Source organism: Canis aureus, chromosome 2 (assembly GCF_053574225.1).
Source record: "Canis aureus isolate CA01 chromosome 2, VMU_Caureus_v.1.0, whole genome shotgun sequence".
In the NCBI taxonomy this organism is placed as follows: Eukaryota; Metazoa; Chordata; class Mammalia; order Carnivora; family Canidae; genus Canis; species Canis aureus.
This window is the reverse complement of record NC_135612.1, coordinates 21,510,953-21,531,162: the sequence shown is the minus strand read 5'-3', so window position 1 is coordinate 21,531,162 and position 20,210 is coordinate 21,510,953. Positions and strand designations below refer to the sequence as shown.

At 40.4% G+C, this 20,210-nt stretch overlaps 1 protein-coding gene across 3 annotated transcripts in view; it reads left to right on the top strand.

The window, feature by feature from the left end:
• The first annotated feature begins 2,262 nt into the window (after positions 1-2,262).
• The window catches only part of RASA1 (RAS p21 protein activator 1), a 109,133-nt gene continuing 91,185 nt past the window's right edge, over positions 2,263-20,210 (top strand). Inside the window, exon 1 of one of the 3 annotated variants that reach the window (XR_013361548.1) lies at positions 2,263-3,378. Coding sequence is in view for 2 of the 3 variants with exons in the window: in XM_077865873.1 (XP_077721999.1) it covers positions 2,888-3,378 (491 nt within the window). In the remaining variant the exon portion in view is untranslated. The remainder of the gene's footprint in view (positions 3,379-20,210) is intronic. The other 2 variants (XM_077865873.1, XM_077865866.1) reach the window with 2 other exon arrangements.

Sequence of the window (20,210 nt, the reverse complement as noted above, 5' to 3'; positions counted from 1 at the left end):
ATTAAATATTGGCCTTTAATTGCTAAAGAATTTTCAAAAGGGGAAAAGGCAATTCTGCAAATTAGAGTAGTAAGGCCGACCTGGCATCTTTGGCAGCACACGGATGATGTGTGAACACTCAGAGATCAGTGATAAGAGTTGGTGATAACCTGCCAGGCCTACATTCAAAGGCTGATGGTGGTAATTGGGATGGTAGTGTTGGAGGACTGGGATGCTAAATGCACTGTCGTTTTCAACCAGAGGCTACATGATAATTTGTTGGGAGTGGGTGGAATAGGTACTTTGAAGTTTTCTTCTTACTTTGCGGGTCTAAGTTTAAAAGAAAAAATACCGTTCCAGGGAGGCAAGTGTAAGAAGTAGGACTGCATTATTCTGTTAAGTATTATGAAATTACTTCATTATGCATTTTCTCATTTCCCAACCACTTGTCTAGAATAGTAGGGCTTAGCAACACAATACCTACCTCTCTTATCCACCTACCTAATGAATGGCATGGAGTTGACTTTCTCATTTATTCTTCTTTCTTGAAGTGTTGCACACCTCCTCCTTGATTAGCATACTATAGTACAGTGATTCTTAAGTATGTCAACTTGGAGGGCCTAGTAAAACAGATTCCTGGGTTTTCCGTTTCAGAGGGTCTGGGATGGGGCCAAGAATTTGCATTTCTAACAGGTTCCTAGGATTACAGCTGGTCTAAGACCACTCTTGTGACTAATCAATCTTTGCTCTCTCAAGTGGTACACTGCATAAGAGGTAAGCACAATGAGAGTCCTCAGGATTAATCAAGTTTGTCAATGATTTGGCAAATAGGTTTGTGCAAACTTCTAAGAAAAGGAAATGCCTTGTGTGCACCTTGCCACCTCTTTCAGTGGCTTCCCTTTTTTTCCATGAGCCTGTTAGAGCCCCTACTCATCCCTTATGTACTCCTCTGTTGGTTGGATCATCTTTAGCAGAGAAAACATTGATCTCAAAGACCAATATTCGAAGGTAGTCAATGTGAGATTCCTCCTGGGAGAATTTAAAAGAACAATATATGAATGCAAGGGGCAAATTGCCCGTACTGTAATTTCAAATAATGGGAGTGATTCTTCCACTTACATGAATGAACGCAATCGTTTATACATATTCTAGCATAAAAGAGGAAACAAAACCCATTTCTGGCTTTACTTAGGTTGAGACATCAGTTTATTGATAATTTTTGAAACTATGCATTATTGTCTCTGGCACTTTGCAACGTTGACATTGGCCTTGTTCAAGGTTCTCCATGCTTCACATATGCGTCCTGGAACAGGCCCCCTGCCTTCTGCACACAAGTGTTGTTTGTGGCACCCGCTCCTCTATACACGTCATTAGTGCCCAAGACCTGAGATGGCACAGGTAATTGTGTGTGTGGGGGGGGGGCGGGGAGGGACATGACAGAGAGGAGAGATGGTGCTGTGAGTGAGGAAAACAAAACGTGTACGGTCTTAGAAATCAGAATTTGCCACTATTTCTACCAAAATTCTTAGCCCCCCCCCCACCTCGTAAGGCTCCCCTTATCTATTTCCTTTACTTCTCTTGAGTTTCAGAACGTAGTTTGAATTTTTTTTTTTTAAATACGTAGTGGGGGATCCCCGGGTGGCTCAGCGGTTTAGCGCCTGCCTTCGGCCCAGGGCGTGACCCCGGGGTCCTGGGATCGAGTCCTGCATCGGGCTCCCTGCGTGGAGCCTGCTGCTCCCTCTGCCTGTGTGTCTCTGTCTCTCATGAGTGAACAAATAAAACCTTAAAAATAAAATAAAATAAAACACGGAATAGTCATATAGTGATTTCTAGTATGCGACGAAAATCAAACAAATCGATAGCCCTGCCACTCCCCCTCGGCCCCGGGCCCCGGCAGCGCCGCTTCCTAAAGGCGTTATTTTCCACCAGCAGGAAGCAGGGCCCCGGCTCCGCGGCATCTTCCTCGCCGTCTTCCTCGGCGCTGCCCCCTCCCCTGCAGCGTCCCCGCCGCGTTCGCGGAGCCGGGCCCCCCAGCCCTCGGCCCGCCCCTCCGCGGCGCACGCTGACCCGGGGCGGGGCGGGGCGGGGCGGGGCGGGGCAGGGGCGGGGGGGGGGGGGGACGGGGCGGGCGCCCCCCCGCGGCCGGTCCCCCGCACCGCGCGCCCCCGCCGCTTCCTTCCCTCGGGCCCAGCAGCGCGGCCGCCCCCGCGCCAGGGCCGCGCCTGCGCACAAGCCGCCCCGGCCCTGCTCCCCGCCCTTCCTCCCGCGGCCGGCTCCTCCTCCGGCGCCCCGCCTTCCTTTCTCTCTCTCTCTCTCCCTCTCTCTCTAGTCGGTTTCCGCGAGCGCTCCAGGTCGGCAGCCGCTCGGCCCGCTTCCCCGCCCCCCGCCCCTTCCTCTCCTCTCCTCTCCTCTCCTCTCCCCACCCCTCCCGCCTCCAGCCCCGCGGAGGATGCAGCGGCCGCCGCGGCCCGGGCCCCAGCAGCGGCACCGGCGGTGGCTGCGGTGGGGGTGGCCGGAACTGGGGTGGTGAAGCGGCGGCGGCGGCCGAGCGGGCGGCAGCCGCGCCAGCCGCTTCCTCTGTGCTTCCCTTCCTCTCTGGCGCGGCCAGGAAGTTTCTCACTAGTGTGCATGTGTGTGAGTGTGGGTGTGCAGGCTGAAGGTGCGGGTTGGCGTTGGTGCCGGCGGTAGGTTTTTTGCCCACTCGGCTTCCCGTAACCCGGGCCGCTCCGGAGCCTGGGCTGTGGCCCGAGGAGGGGGCGCGGCGGCGGGCTCGGTCCTTTTGTTGTCGTTTCCTCCGCCCGGGGAGCCGCCAGGGGGACGCGCCCGGGTGGGGCGGCTGGGAGCCCGGGCCTGCTGGCCCCCGGGGCTCCCGGGCGAGCGTAGAGCGGAGAGCGGAGCGGGCTTCAACATGATGGCGGCCGAGGGCGGCAGCGAGGAGGGCGGCCCGGGGGCGGCGGGGGCGGCGGGGGGCGGCGCGGCCGCGGGCTCGAGCGCCTGCCCGGCGGCGTGCAGGGTGAGGATGCCCGGCGCGCTGCCCGTGCCAGCCGTCGCCTGCTCCGGGCTGCCGGAGGCCGGCGGGGCCGCGCTGGGCGCCGGGCCGGGGGCGGGAGCCGTGGGGGGAGCCGGACTGTCAGGGGGAGGGGCCGGGGCCGGGGCCGCCGGGGCCGGAGCCGGGGCCGCCGGGGCCGGGGGAGAGCCGGCCCTCGCCAAGGGCACCGCTTCGCTGGCTGCGGACACCTTCGGGGCGGGCGGCGCCTTCCCCCCGCTGCCGCCGCCGCCTCAGCTGCCCGCCCTGGGCGCCGCCGGCCTGGGAACCGTGGACGAAGGGGACTCCCTGGATGGACCCGAATACGAGGAGGAAGAGGTGGCCATCCCCCTGACCGCGCCTCCGACTAACCAGTAAGTGCACGCAGCCGTCCCGGGCCCGGGGACGCCGGCTCCTGGGCACAAGTGCGAACCCCTAGGACCTGCAGCTCTTCTTGCAGTTGCGATCCGTTGGTGAAAAAGTTTGGAGCCTTCGGGGTTGGCGTGCGTCGGGACTTGATTGGATCGCTCCTCTTCCCTGAGGGCATGCACGCTGCCTTCGGCGTCTTTTGCATCTTTCTGGTTAGACCCTGGGAAGAAGTGAAGTTTTTGAGCTAGGAAAGCATGGAGAGTGGGGGGGAGGGGGGGCATGTGTATCCATCGGGAACCGGATACGGTGCTGCCTTTTCCAAGCCGAGGTTGCGTCCCCGGGGCTCAGCTGAGCTTGCAGCTGCCCGGGCCGTAGAGTCTCTCTCAGCCTGTGCGTGCATTCCCTGTTGAAGTCAGGTTATCCTTAGTCATAAGGCTTTGGGTATGCAAGTATTCCAAGGAGTATGGTATTGATGACCATTTTAAACATGCACCGGTCAGAAGGCTTTGCCTTTGTGGTGCTGTGCATCCCCAGCCTTTCGGAGGCAGAGCGATGCAGAAAAGTCTTCGGGTCTCTCCTGAAGATGGGGGTCGGCGAGAAAGGAAAGGAGTTCTGCGAATTACAGGTGTGGTGAAGGGTCTCTCTCCTCTTACGGGGTCTGTGACGTAGGCCGTGAAATTCCCATTTATTGATAACAGCCTGATCTTTTTATAGTTGAGGCTTTGTAAGCACAGTTCTCAAGTAAAATTGTCAATACTTCGTTGGTGGCCAGTGCAGTGTTCCATTTGGCAATCAGTTGCGACGGTATATTGCAGGGCATTTAGGGCAAATGGCTTTTTTCACACGGTGAGTACCTTCCCCTTGTTCCCTCCATAAGTGAACATAGGTGTGTGTTTGTAAAGGTGGACCTTGATGAGAGGAGAGTGTTACTGGGAAGGGGTAATAGATGGCGAAACCGTTCTTACGGATCCTTCACATCAGTTATTATCTGACCTTTAGAATTTCGACAGCCTTGGTGTATCAGAGGAAAAAATATTTGGTTCATATGATGACATTCACTCTGGACAATTGAAAGTATTTGTTTGTTTTGGATAAGCTTTGGAGGATTTAGAAAGGACTTAGAAAATGATTAGAAAAAGATTCTGTGATAATCCATTCTTAACCTAGGGCTACATCTTTTGATATTTAAGGGGGAAAGGTAAAAGTAGCCTGATTTGTGTCAGCCGTGGTATACTGCTCAGTAAGAGTTTAATTTTTTTGTCTAACTTTATTCCAACTTACCATGTTATGTGTTTGTTTTATAGACCTCTGAAGGTGTTCTGGGAGTGTGAAAAATTTGAATTTTACAGCACTGTTTACACACCTTCAAGCCTTTTTGAAAGAATCAGTAAATATTTAAGCGCTCACTACATCACTCCATGCTCAGCACTAGGGTTATAATAAAGTGCAACTTTTCATACTGAAAGAAGGCAGTCTTTTGCCAGTGTTTGTAACTGAGTTATATTAGGCATATTTGTATATTGTAGTTATAAATTTTTTTAAAAAAGTGATTTTGTGGAATGGTTTTAGGTTCACAGCAAAACTGGGCAGAAAATATAGTGTTCCCATTAGATTTTTCAGGATAAACATGAAGGAGTATTTGGAAAAATTTTTAGAAGTCTATTGTGTGAGGTTTCCATCATCATTAATATATATTTGGGAATAAAAATAATACTTGCATGACTGTATATATGAGAATCGTAAATGTTCTGAAAAGTATCCTCCATTTCAAGTATGTTTTTTAAATTTGTCACTGAGGAGTACAAATTACCCTCTTTTCTTTATCTTAGATATCAAACCAGAGTCACTGGAGGCAATACAGTGTAGTGTTTAAGGGTGCAAATTCTGAAGTTAGACAAGATTTGGGTTGGAATCCTGACTCTACCACTTATAACTGTGTGATCTTGGAAAGGTCAGTTTCCCCATCTGTAGAATGGGGATAATAATGGTACCTCCGTCATAGCATCATTTTTAAGATTTAATGAGAACCCTGAAGTATTCAGTCAGCACAGTGCTTGGCACATAGTAAGTGTTCAGTAAATAGTATGCCAAAGTAACAGTAATATTTTATTGCCATTAAATTGCCTACTGATTCTATTGGTACAGGGAACTCCCTCACTGATAGTTACTTTAGGCAATGGTTCGTAATCCAAAGGTCTAGCTACCATGGTTAGCTATATTAAGAATTATGACTTCATAAAGGTTTCCATCAGGTTAAGTAGGTTTAGAGATGAAGTTCAGATCTTTTCTATGAATTCCTTTTTTTAATTTTTTTTAATTTTTATTTATTTATGATAGTCACAGAGAGAGAGAGAGAGAGAGAGAGAGAGGCAGAGACACAGGCAGAGGGAGAAGCAGGCTCCATGCACCGGGAGCCCGACGTGGGATTCGATCCCATCTCCAGGATCGCGCCCTGGGCCAAAGGCAGGCGCCAAACCGCTGCGCCACCCAGGGATCCCTGAATTCCTATTTTTAAAGGGCTTTAATGATTTGGTTAACTAATGCCAAATCTTTTGTAAGGTACTGAAGAAATGTTCTTGGACTAAGTGAATATTTGTTTACTAGTGAGTGGTCACCTTAGTTATTGCATAGCATGATATTAAGGGGTTCAGGTCACAGGTTTGAGTCCACAGTGGTTTGTTAGAGTAGAGTTCCCTTGCACATGGAGTTCAACCCTGTGTCCAGCTAGTTTGGTGCTGTTGGTCACAAGAGCCGTTAAATGACGATATATGGATGGACAAATGCAAATACCTTACTGCCATTAGTATTTTGTACCTTGTTTTTCTGCGTGCATGGTGAGTCATTGTCTCATGTTTATTACCGAGGGTTTTCATTAGTTTGGTTAAGGACAGAAAAGTTTATATAGTTTTAACTATTTATTTGAATATTTTCCTTTTACAAGTTTTGAGGAAAATTCAAAAAGCATAACATTCTTCCTATGTATTTTTATGCTGTAGAAGTTTCTGTATCTAAAATTCCCGCAGATTGCTTTTTCAAGAGAGAAAAAAGTTAAAGGAGTTTGTCACGGGACACTTTCTAATTTTATGAACTTACTTGCTTTTAGTGCTCCTGGTTATTTTTTCTCTTTGCTTTAGAAGTGAGGGTGATGGTAAAAGGAGTGTTTTCCTCTTAATCCACCTTCAATTATATGTAGAGATTTTAAACTATGAGCCTGCAGTAGCAGGATGCCCTTGGACTGAATCCAACCCACAGATATATATTGCTTTCTCTTGGTGTATTTGGAACATTGAGTAATTAGTTGCCACCATTTAAAAATAGGAAGACTTCACATTTAAGAAGTCTCACTTTCTAGCATCACTTGCAAAATCACAAGATTTGGCTCTACCTGGTTGCTCTTCCTGTTTGTGGATTGCTAGAGCTGAGTAGTGTTGCCCCTTTTAGGTGAGTTCTGAGCTCTAGTTTGCTGCAGTCTTCACTAGGCTTCGTTTGCCTTTTGATATTATCTGCCTGGCAGGTTAGATCATACCCTGGACCTAAGATGAAGGCTTCTCAAGCCTGAAACTTGAAGGAAAAGGAAATAAATAATGTACAGGATACCTTTCTTTTCCTTAAGAAACATGTGACTATCTCTACAAAAATAAAATCATTCTTAATTAAGCCAAATAATTATTAGAGGTGAATGTTAGGACATGTAGCGTTCATTAGCTTTGTTACTAATTGCATTATAACTATGGGTGAGTCATTATTTCTTAATAAACATGGGGGGTGAGGATTGCAAAGATTAGTTGTGTACAGAGTGGTTGCTGACCAGGACCCAGATTTTTTTTTTTTTTTTTAAACCATATTTGTATGCATTGTAGAGCAGTATAGTAGGTGCTCGATATAAGGGATAAAAATGAGTAAGATGCCCATTTTCTCAAGTCTCTTTTCTGGGGCAGTTACAGATCTAGTAGGCAGTTAAGTCAACCAACTTCTATAATTCAGGCTAGATTAAGATAAACATCATGAATGAAGTATGAACAAAGGGTCATGGGCTTTAAAATAATACAAAATTTAGGCAATTAGGATCAGTAAGTCTTTGAGGAAAACTATCAAGTATGTTATCCCTGTTGCTTATTTTCTAAATAAGACCTTATTGGTCCCCACGCCCTTTGTCTAATGATTCTATCATGTAAAAAAGAATTACAAGTTAAAGTAGTATAAACTTTTGACCCTGAATGTAGGGTTTGTCCTACTGAACTCCTTAATTATTTACCTGTGATCTGGAAGGAGGTTGAAGGAGATGCCTGTAGTCTCTGGGAATACAGAGCACAGCCAAAGGCTAGAATTGGTTTGGATCATTGATGAGGCACTCTGGGGAAACCAGGCAAACATGATTGGTAGAGATAAAAACTAAAAGCACAGGAGCACCTGGGTGGTTCAGTGATTTAAGTGTCTGACTCTTGATCTTGGCTCAGGTCTTGATCTCATGGTCTGAATTGGAGCCCTGTGTTGGGCTCCTCACTGTGTGTGGAGCTGGAAAAAGAAGAAAAATGACAGCTGTAAATTAGGAAGAAGAAAGGGAAAGCAAAATGTAGGCCTTTCTGGTTGCTTTACCGGCCATGAGGGAAATGAGAGAATGGCAGCTCTAAAACCCAGAATGTACCTTGGTGGGGGTGAGACATAATAATTAACAATAACTGTCATTACTCCTGATATTTCTTGATTGCTTACTGCCTACCAAGAACTGTTCTAATTGGCCTACATGTGTTGTTTACTTATAACTAAACCAGTGTTTATTTGCACTTAATTTTGAAGGTTGAGCTAGGCTTGATGGGGACTGCTCCATATGTCTTCTGTTGGCTATAACATCCAAGGTGGCTTCTTAATTCATAAATCTGATGCATCAGCTGGGATGGCTGGACCAGCTGGTGGATAGCTGGGAATATGACTGCCTCTCTCCCTTTCTCCCTTTACCCCGTGCAGGTAGCCTCCCCCACTTAATTCGATTGAGCTTCTCCACAGCATGGAAGCTGGGTTTCATGAGGGAGGGAGCATTTCAAGAGGACAAGCTTCACCGGGCCAACACATATCAGGCGTCTGTATTCTTATGTTTGCTAATGTTCTAATAGTCCATGCTAATAACATAACCAGTTTGGATTTAGTATGGGTGAGGACTATACAAGGGCATCAGTACTGGGAGATGAGATTTGTTGAGGGGACCAAAGTTAACAACCTACCTCGTGTGTTATTCATATACATGTAATACCAGATAATACTAGGATAGGAGTGGTGAGGGATGAGGTGGGAGAAAGGGCAAGTACTTACAAGTTCTTTTTTTTTTTTTAAGATTTTATTATTTTTTTAAATTTATTCATGAGAGACACGGGGGAGGGGGGAGAGAGAGAGAGAGAGAGAGAGAGAGAGAGAGGCAGAGACACAGGCAGAGGGAGAAGCAGGCTCCATGCAGGGAGCCCGACGTGGGACTCGATCCCAGGACCCCGGGGTCACGCCCTGGGCCGAAGGCAGGTGCTAAACCGCTGAGCCACCCAGGCTTCCCTACAAGTTCTTCTCTTAGGCTTTAACACGGTAAATTGTTTATTAAACGAATCAGATATCCTCACAATAGATTTTGATTCTGACCACCATTATCTTAATTTTAAATCACAGTTATGGAGTATAGATGCTGGTTATGGCTCAATGTTTTTTTTTTTTTTTTTTTTTTAAATTTTTTATTTATTTATGATAGTCACACACACAGAGAGAGAGAGAGAGAGAGGCAGAGACATAGGCAGAGGGAGAAGCAGACTCCATGCACCGGGAGCCCGACGTGGGATTCGATCCTGGGTCTCCAGGATCACGCCCTGGGCCAAAGGCAGGCGCCAAACCGCTGCGCCACCCAGGGATCCCTATGGCTCAATGTTTGAATGTGCAGTGTATGGGTGGTAGGTGTAGCATCTTGAAATCACCTACAACCCATTTCAGTCATGAGCTAAATTAAAAACAGTTGTCAGATACAATTTACTGATAACTTCTCCATATGTCTGATCATATTTCAATGGGATTTGGTGTATGATTTTAGGCATTTCAGTGATTAAGTGATTTTTATGAGTAAAACAGTGAACATTTGGGGGAACAGAAATAGAAAAGAATATACAGTCCACTTGGAAGAGGAAGCATTAATGATAGAGAAGATGGTAAAATTAATCTTACAGATATATTGTACAGATAACATTTTTCAAACTGGAGGATAGTGTGGAAGAGTTTAAAGAATGAAAGTATTTGAAAGAATAAATTGAAATTTCATACTGTAATCCTCTTTTACTGGAGTTTTATAGGAAGTTTGATTAATTTTCATAGTATTGGTGTTTGTTATTGTAATCATAAAAGTAGTATGCATAGATACATAGTATTTTAGTGATGAAGGAAACCCTCATTGCCCAGATGCAGAAGCCGCCTGGGAGGCTGCCTAGATGCAGAAGTAGAGTGGTCTGGCTAAGGTACATAGGTAGTGGTAGAACTGGGACAGAATTTAGTTCCCGTAATTTTTTTTTTAAATATTTTATTTATTTATTCATGAGAGGCACGGGGTGGGGGGGGCAGAGGCAGAGACACCGGCAGAGGAAAAAAGAGGTTTCATGCAGGGAGCCCCGTGTGGGACTCTATCCCGGGTCTCCAGGATCACGCCCTGGGCTCCAGGTGGCGCTAGACTGCTGGGCCACTGGGGCTACCCAGTTCCGGTAATTTTTTAGATATGCTTAGATTTGAGTAATATTTATAGTTAATTTGGCCGGGGCTGGGGGGTGGAGGGTAGAAGATGAAAGGCAGAGGCCTAGGATTGACTAATCCTTTACCATATATGCTAGGCACTTTACAGAGATTATTTTAATTCTCAAAGGTCTGCAGTCAGATACTCTCCTCATTTTTATTGTTGGGAAAACTAAGTGATAGAATTGGAATTCTGATGCCAATACTATACTTTTTCCTTTGCCTTGTCCCCTTCCATTAAGTATAATACACACTTATTATGTTCACTCATAGAATATACTTCCGGGCTGGCCAGCCACTGGGTATTACAGATTGAATTTTGTTCCCCTAAAACTCATAGGTTGAACCCCAAGTCCCAATGTGGCTGAATATGTATAGGGTCTTTAAAGAGGTGATTAAGATGAAATGAGGTCATAAGGGTGGGTCCATAATCCTACTGGACCTTATAAGAAGAGGGAGAGACACAGAAGTGCACATGCACAGAGAAAAGTCCATGTGAACCCCCAGTGAGAAGGTGGCCATTTGAAGCCCAGTAGACTGGCCTCATTAAAAAGTACCTCTGCTGGCCCTTTAATCTTAGACTGGGCCTCCAGAACTGTGAGAAAATACATTTCTGTGGTTTCAGCAATCCAGTATGGTTTTTGTTATGATAGTCCGAGCTGACTGACACTCTGAGTAACCCCGTCTCTTTAACAATGGCTTTGGCTGATTCTGATGCATGTCAGTTGCACATTTACTACTTGAGAAATAGGGTCCTCATGTTTATATTTCCTATCTTCCACTGTAGGAAAGAAAAACTTTCCATGTACTTTACCTTCTTTCCTTATATGCTAGTGGTTTATTTCTCCTTTTTTGGCTATACGTGTGTTGAAAGATGGAAAAATTATTTAAATGCATGTTTGAGTATTATAGCTTGAAAAGGTCTTATATATGACCATGATGGTACCCATGGGAAATCCTGTGGGGGAGACATTACTTCAGCAAAATTTCTGTATTCACTCTGTGTTCCTTGTAATATTCGGTGTTACTTGTTTGTGTGTGTGTGTGTGTGTGTATGTGAGTATTTTTTAGTATTATTTTGTCTGGATAAGTAAGATAAACACCTCATCAAGGTTTTACCAAGCTAGATTATCAGCTTAATACAAAAGATAGAACTCAGGAACAACAATGGAAGGCTAGGCATTGGACAAGGTATGTGGAGAAGGGTACAGAGCTTCCATGCCCTGTCTAGAGATGCTACTCTTCTAGCCACTCTCCCTCCTCTATGTGTTCACCAACTGGAAGCTCTCTCAGTGTTACTTTTAAAATTCCCCTTCTCTTACATATCTGTCTGAAGCTTAAGGGAAAGACCTAGAGATTCTTAACTCTTTTAAGGCTTCTTTGTAGGTATAACCTATTAGACTGGGTTCACAGCTAAGACGCTTATATAAAGCACCATATCTCTCCTCCATCCATGTCTACCCACCTACCTGGATATTGATTTATCTCTCAGATTTTTAAATTAAATTTTATTTTGAGGTAATTGTAGATTAAAATTTAGTTGTAAGGAATAATACAAAGTATGTGTCCTTCACCCATTTTTTTTCCTCAGTGGCAACATCTGGTATGGCAACAAGAAATTAATATTGATTTAATTTACATCTTCAGATTTCACTAGTTCTGCATACAGTTGTGTGTGTCTATGTGTTCAATGTGGTTTTAGTTCTATGCAGTTTTATCACATTGTGTAATCATCACTACAGTAAAGACACAGAGCAGTTTCATCACCACAAGGATTCCTTGTGCTGCCCTTCTTTCACCTCTCCATTTATCTCTAACTCCTGGCAACCACTAACCTGTTTTTCGTTTTGTCATTTCAAAAAAAGTTTTACAAAAACAAACAACAAAACCCCATGTTGTACAGATGGAATCATAAAGTATGTAACCTTTTGGGGTTAGCATTTTGTAACCCAGCATAATTCCTCAAGATTCATCCAGGTCCTTGCATGTATCAATACTTTGTTCCTTTACATTTGCTGAGTATTTCATGGTGTGGCTGTATAACATTTTAGCCATTCACCACTGGAGAACAATTTGGATTATTTCCAGTTTTGACTATTAGGAAAAAAAGCTATGAATATTCTTGTTTGTTTTTTTGTAAACATAAGTTTTCATTTTTGTCAGTTAAATGTCCAAGAGTGCAGTTGTTGGATTGTGTGGTAATTATATGTTCAGTTATAGAAGAAACTGCCAATCTATTTTTGAGATTGGTTGGATGCTTTTACATTCTCACCAGTAACGTATGAGTGGTCCAGATTCTGTATTCTCATGAGCATTTGATACTGTCATAAGTGTTTCTTTAAGCTATTCTCTTGGTGTCTACTGATCTTATTGTGGTTTTAATGTATATTTCCCTAATGGCTAGTGGTGTTGAAGATCTTTTCATATGCTAATTTGCTATCTGTATATCCTCTTTGGTAAAATGTTCATGTCTTTTGTGCATTTTCCAATAGGATTGTTTTATTGTTGAGTTTTGAGAATTCCAAATATTACTCTATTGTCTGCTATGTGCAAATACTCTCATTTTGTAGCTTATCGCTTTTTTCCTTTTAATGGGGTGTTTCTGAGAGCAAAAGTTTTTAATTTTGTTGTGGCTTAGTTTATTAATGTTACTTTTTTTTTGGTTGTGTTTTTGGAGCCAAGTCTAAGAACTCTTTAGCATTGGTCTCAAAAATTTTCTATTATGATAGCTTTATGAAAGTTTTATACTTTAATGGTTTGCAGATAAGTCCATAGTTTATTTTGATTTTATTTTTATAAAAGATACATTTAAATTGAGGTTCATATTTTTACCTATGGCTATCCAATTGCTCTAGCCCCATTTGTTGAAAAGGTAAGTATCTTTCCTCTTTTGAACTGCTTTTGCAATTTTATAAAAAATCAATTGGGCATATATGTGTAGGTTTACTTCTGGGTTCTCTATTGAGTTCTGTTGGTTTATATGTTTCCATCTGCTAATATTGCACTCTTGGTTACTATAACAATGTAGATATAGATAAGCCATAATACCAAATAGAGTGGTTCCTCTCACTTTTCAATATGGTTTGAGTTATTCAAAGGCTTATGTCTTCATATATAGATTTTTGAACAAGCTTACCCATATCTACACAAATTTTACTGAGATTCTCATAGGAATTGCATTAAACCTATAGATCAATTTGGGGAGAATTGACATCTGTACTATATTGACATGGTCTTCATTTAGTTAGGTCTTTGATTTCTTTAATCAGCATTTTGTATTTTTTAGTATATGTATCAAGTCCTATTGTATGCCTCTTGTTAAATTTATACTTACTTTTTTTTTGTTTGTTTGTTTGGAGAAATTTTGTGGATATTATTTTTTTATCTCAGTTTTCAAATGTTCATTATCAATACATAGAAATGCGATTGATATTTTACATTGATCTTGTGTTCTTTGACCTTGCTAAAATTTTAACCTTTTAGTTTTTAGAGGCTTTTTACAGTATACTCTCTAATCTCTTTGCCTTTTATTTCTTGTGTTATTGCAGTGGCTAGAACTAGTACTGTATCGACTCACAGTGGTAAGAGCAGATATCCTTGCTTTGTTCCTTGTTTAGGTGGAAAACATTTAGTGTTTCACTATTAAATATGGTATCAAGTGTATGTTTTTTTGCGGGGGGAGTGCGTAGTTGATTAGATACTCTATCAAATCAAGGTAGATCACCTGTCTTTCTAGTTTACTGAGAGTTATTATAAATGGGTGGTGGATTTTGTCAAATTTTGTCAAATTCTTAGTGAATTTATATGATAGAGTTATTTTCTTTAGTTGATGTGTGGGGTTTTGTTTTGTTTTAATGTTGAACCAAACTTGCATATGTGGAATAAATCCTATGTGGTTATGATATATAATGTTTTTCAGATATTACTGAATTTAGATTATTGATTTGTTGAGAATTTGTGTCTGAGTTCATTAGAGAAACTAGTCTGCATTTTTCTTGTGATATTTTTGTTTTGTTTCAGTATTTGGGTAATACTGGCCTCAGATTGAGGTAGGACTCATTCCCTCCTTTTCTGCTCTTCGGAAAAATTTGTGAAGTTTTGACATTCTTTAAATATTTGGTTGAATTCTCTAGTGAAAACATTTCAGCTTGAGATTTTCTTTTTGAGAATTAAAATTACAAATTGTTTAGTGGTTGTAGGATTATTTATGTATTATTTATTTCAGTTGAATCTTGGTAGAACAAACAGTCCCTGACTTAAGATTTTTTTGACTTTATGATGATGTGAAAGTGAGACACAATCAGTAGAAACCATACTTGGATTTTGAATGATGATCTTCTCCTGGGCTAACAATATGTGGTAAGATTCTCTCTTGTGATGCTGGATGGTAGTGGCAAATCATAGCTCCCAGTCAACCATGCAATCATAAGGGTAAACAACCACAACGTATAACACTTAAAAGGATTCTGTATCCTTAGAACCATTCTGTTTTTCACTCTCAGTATTCAGTAAATTACCTGAGATTGTCAACACCTTTTTTCCTTTTTTTTTTTTTAATAGGCTTTGCATTAGATGATTTTGCCCAACTGTAGGCTAAGGTAAGTTTTCTGAGGAGGCTTAATGTAGGTGAGGCTAAGCTCTGATATTTGGTAGTTCAGGTACATTAAATGCATTTTTGATTTGTGATATTTTCAGTTTACAATGGGTTAGTTGCATGTGGCCCTATGGTAAGTAGAGGAAGATCTTTATGTGGTTGATTGAAGAGTTGATTCATTTCTTCTAATTTAGGGGCATAAACTTGTTTGTATTATTTCCTAATTACCCTTGTAATGGCTGTAAAATGTTCAGTGATACTTTCTTTTTTTATCTCTGATCTTGGTAACTTGTACCTTTCTTTTTGTTTTGCCAGTCTTGCTAAAGATTTATCAATTTTATTAATTTTTTTAAAGGATTAACCTTTTGTTTCATTTTTTTCTCTGTAGTTTTCTTGTTTTCAGTTTTGTTGATTTTCACTTTTATTTTTATTATTTCTCTTCTGATTATTTTGGGTTTATTTTTTCCTGTTTTTCTAGTTTCTTGAAAGCTAGAAAGGAATTTAAGTAGGAATGTAAGATAATGATTTGAGAACTTTTCTCTTTGCTAATGTAAACATTTAATGCTATAACTTTTCCCCTTGGCACTGCTTTAGTTGTATCCCATGTCTTTTGATGTTGTTTTTTCTGTGTTGTCTTTTCATTTTTATTCAATTCTATGTTTCTTTTTAACTTTACTTGGAGACTTACTTTGAGATTCGCTAGTTGTACTTCTTGATTTCTGATTCGAGTCCATTATGGTCAGAGAATATTCTCTTATGATTTCAATACTTTAAAATTTGTTGATGCTTGTTCTGTGGCCCAGTATATGGCCTGTTTTTGTGAGTGTTCGTTCTATGGATTTAAAAAAAAATAGGTATTTGGCTTTTTTTTGGTCAAATATTCTATGTATGTCAATTAGATCCTTTTGGTTGATTGTGTTAGAACTTTAGAACTTTTAAGTTTTGGCTGATTTTCTGTTTAGTGTTTTAGGAAGTCTTGAAATTCCCAATGATAAAATTTGTCTGTTTCTCCTTTCACCTGTCTGTTCTTCGTGTATTTTGTTAGGTGTGTACCATTTAGAATTGTTATGTATTTCTGTTGGATCCATCCTTTATCATTGTATTATGTTTTCTTTTCTCTCTAGCAATTGTCTTTGCTCAAAAGTCTAATATTAATATAGCCATTCTGCTTTTATTTTGTTTCCATGCATCTTTTTTGGTACCTTTTCACTTCTTATTTTAAGTGAGTGAGTTATAAACAGCCTATTTGTGGATCATTTCTTCTTAAGTCCACATTGGCAGTATTTGCCTTTATTTGGTATATTTTAAATTTACCTTTATTTTAATTATTGATAATGTTAGGGCTTATTTTTTTAAAGTTTTTATTTTAATTCCAATTAGTTAACATACAATGTTATGTTAGTTTCAAGTGTACAATACAATATTTCAACAATTCCATATTCTACCTGGTGCTCATCACTACAAATGCACTCCTTAATTCCTATCGCCTATTTAACTCACTCCCCCTTGCCTCTGGGAACCAATCTGTTTCTTGGTTCATCTTTCTCTTTTGTTTGTTTTGTTTGTTTTGTTTCTTAAATTCCACATAGGAGTGAAGTCATGTGGTATTTGTCTTTTTCTGACTTACTTCACTTAGCATAATAATTTCTAGCTCTATCCATGTTGTTGGAAATGGCAAGATTTCATTCTTTTTATGGTTAAGTAATATTCCATTGTAAAAAAAAATATACTGCAACTTCTTTATCAGTTCATCAGTCAATGACACTTGGGCTGCTTCCATATCTTGGCTGCAGAAATAATGCTGCCATAAACACAGGGGTGCATGTATCCCATTGAATTAGTGCTTTTTAATTTTTTTGGGAAAATACCCAGTAGTGCAATTACTGGATGTGATAAGGTAGTTCTCTTTTTAACCTTTTGAGGAACCTCTATAACTGTTTTCCACAGTGGTTGCACCTGTTTACATTCCCACCAACAGTGCAGGAATGTTCCTTTTTTTCCACATCCTTACCAACACTTGTTTCTTGTATTGTTGATTTTAGCCATTCTGACAATGTGAAGTGATAGCTCATTGTAGTTTTGATTTGCATTTCTCTGATGGTGATTATGAAAATCTTTTCATGTTTCTGTTGGCCATGTGGATGTCTTCTTTGGAGAAATGTCTTTTCATGTCTCCCTGCCCATTTTTAATTGGGTTATTTATTTTTTGGGTATTGAGATTTATAAGTTCTGTATTTTGGATACTAACCCTTCATTGGATGTGTCATTTGCTCTTAGAGCTTCTGCCATTTTGTTTTCATTTCCTGTTTTTTCTCTCTTACTCATTCCTCTGTTTCTTTCGTTCGTTCTTCTTCTTCTTCTTCTTCTTCTTCTTCTTCTTCTTCTTCTTCTTCTTCTTCCCCCTCCTCCTCCTCCTCCTCTTCTTCTTTTTAACATTTTATTTATCTATTCATGAGAAACACAGAGAGAGGCAGAGACCTAGGCAGAGAGAGAAGCAAGCTTCATGCAGGAAGCCCGATGTGGGACTTGATCCTGGATCTACGGGATTACGCCCTGAGCCAAAGGCATTGCCTTTTTTTTTTTTTTTTTTTTGAAGATTTTATTTATTTATTTTTGAGAAAGAGCATGCGTGAACTAGGAGGAAGGCCAGAGTGAGAGGGAGAAGCTGAATCCCTGGTGAGCAGGGAGCCTGATGCAATACAGTATTTCAGGACTTCAGGATCATGACTGAGCTGAAGGCAGGTGCTTAACCGACTGAGCCACCTAGGTGCCCCTTCTCTTTTCTTTTTATGTGTCACTTGAGCATTTATTAGTATTTTATCCTGATTTATTTATAATTGTTTTCAAATATATCACTTTGTAGTGTTTTCTTAGTGGTTGTACTGGATATTAAGATGTATATGTACCATAAGTATGGAAACTACCCTTCCATTTAGACCCCTTTACTCTCCCACTTTGTAAATATCACTGTTACGAATATTTTTTCATACATTGAACAGCTGATCAGATAGTGTTAATATTTTTTTTCCTGTTGTGCTAAAACATACATGGCATAAAATTTACCTTTTTAACCATTTTTAAAGTGTATGGTTCTGTGATATAAAGTACATTCACATTGTTGTGGTGCAGCTGTTAACCACCATCCATCCCCAGAACTTTTTCAGCTTGCCCAAATGAAACTCTGTACCCATTAAACATTAACTCCCCATTTCTCTCTCCCCCTGTTCCAGGCATCCACCATTTTACTTTCCGTTTTTATGAATTTGAATGCTCTACATACCTCATTTAAGTGGAATCATACATACAAATCATATTTGTTCTTTTATTACTGATTTATTTCACTTAGCATAATATCTGCAAGGTTTGTCTATGTTGTAGCATTTATTGAAATTTTCCTTTTAAGGCTGAATACTATTTTGGCCTCCTACATTTTGATTATTCATTTACCCATTGATGGACGTTTGGATTACTTCCACCTTTTGGCTCTTGTGAGTGATGCTGCTCAAACAGGGTGCATAAATATCTCTTTAAGTCAGTCCCTCCTTTTAAGTATATACCTAGAAGTAGAATTACTGGGTCATATGGTAATTCTGTATTTAAGTGTTTGAGGAATTGTCATACCGTCTGTGATGGTGCCTATATCATTTTACGGTCCCACCAGCAATGCACAAGGATTCCAGTTGCTTCACATTCTCACCATTACTTGTAATTTCCTGTTCCTTTCTCCTTCTCCTTTTTCATAATAGCTGACCTCATGTGCTATCTCATTGTTATTTTGACTTGCATTTTTCTAATGAGTGAGCAAATTTTCATGTGCTTATTGGCTATTTGTATATCATACTCTGAGAAATACCTATTTAAGTCTTTTGTCCATTTTTAAATCTGTTTGTTTCCTCTTGAATTACAGGAGTTCTTTATATATTCTGGATATCAATCCTTTTTCAGATAAATGGTTTGCAAATATTTTCTTCCATTCCATCAGTTGCCATTGTGCTCTGTTGATAGTGTCTTTTGATGTACTTAAGTTTTAAAAATTTTGATGAACTCTATTTTTTGGTTGACTGTATAATTTTTATTTCATCCATCAATACTATGATTTTAAAACTTATTGAGTAGTAGAAGGGTAGTCTGGTGAATCTATAGGTTTTACTCATTCTTGCTTTTCCCATTGTACTTTTTTCTTTCCTGATGTTACAAGATTCGTTCTTTTATCATTTGAAAGACCTTCCTTAGCTCTTCCTGAAGAATACATATGCTAACAGATTTTAGTATTCTGTTGCCTGCTTATGTCTTTGTTTCATTTCTGAAAGATAGTTTTGTCAGATATAGAATTCATGGTTGATTGTTCTTTGAGCTCTTGAAAAATTTTTGTTACTTTTGTCTGACCTTTGTGATTTCAGATGAGAAATCTGTTATTTGAATTCATGTTCCTCATAGGTAATCCTTTCTTTGTGGTTGCTTTTAAGATTTTTTTCTTTGTTTTCAGATGTGAAATGATGTGGCAAGGTATAATTCTTGTGGATTTACCTGTTTGGAGTTGTCACTTGAATCTGTAGGTTTTTGTGTTTCTACAAATTTGGAAGTTTTCATCCATTATTTTTATGAATACCTTTTCAACTTAACCCACTTTTTCTTTCTTTATGGGACTCCAGTGAATACAGAATTGGATCTTCTGTTATTGCCCTATAGATTTTGAGTCTTTGTTAGTTTCTTTTTAGTCATGTTTCTCTTTTGGTCAGATTGGGTAAATTCCGTCCTCAAAATCGCTAATTTGTGCCATTTGTTATTCTTACTGTTGAGCTGTCCGTTAAGCTTTTTTTTTTCTTTTTTTTTTCTTATTATAGTTTTCCAGTTCTGTAGTTTCTAATTGGTTCCCTTTTATAATTTCTTTTTCTTGGCTTGGATTTCCTATTTTATTTGTTTTTTTTTTTTTTTTTTAAGAGAATTTTTAATTGATAAATTATTTGTGATGGCTGCTTTCACATCTTTTTGAAAAAAGATTTTATTTATTTATTTAAAAGAGAGAGAGTGCACATGTATGCTCATGAGCAGGGGAGGGACAGAGGGAGAGGGAAGGAGAGAATCTCAGGCAGACTCCCTGCTGAGCACAGAGCCCAACATGGGGCTTGATCACACCACCCTGAGATCATGACCTGAGCTGAAACCAAGAGTAGGATGCCTAACCGACTAAGCCACCCAGGTGCCCTGTGCTTTCACATCTTTGTTAGACAATTCCAATATGTAATTCATTTTAATGTTGGCATTTGTTGATTGTCTTTTTTTCATTCAAGTAGTCATTTTCTTGGTTCTTGGTATGATGGGTAATTTTTGGTTGGATGTTGGGTTTTTTGCCTATTATGCAATTTTTAAAAAAATCACTTTTACCCTTAATATTGATGAGTATATTTTTATTGTAGAAAATTTGGAGACTTGGAAATACAAAGGAAAAAAAAATCACTCTTTTTACTACCAAAGGTAGCTACTGTTAAATTTTTT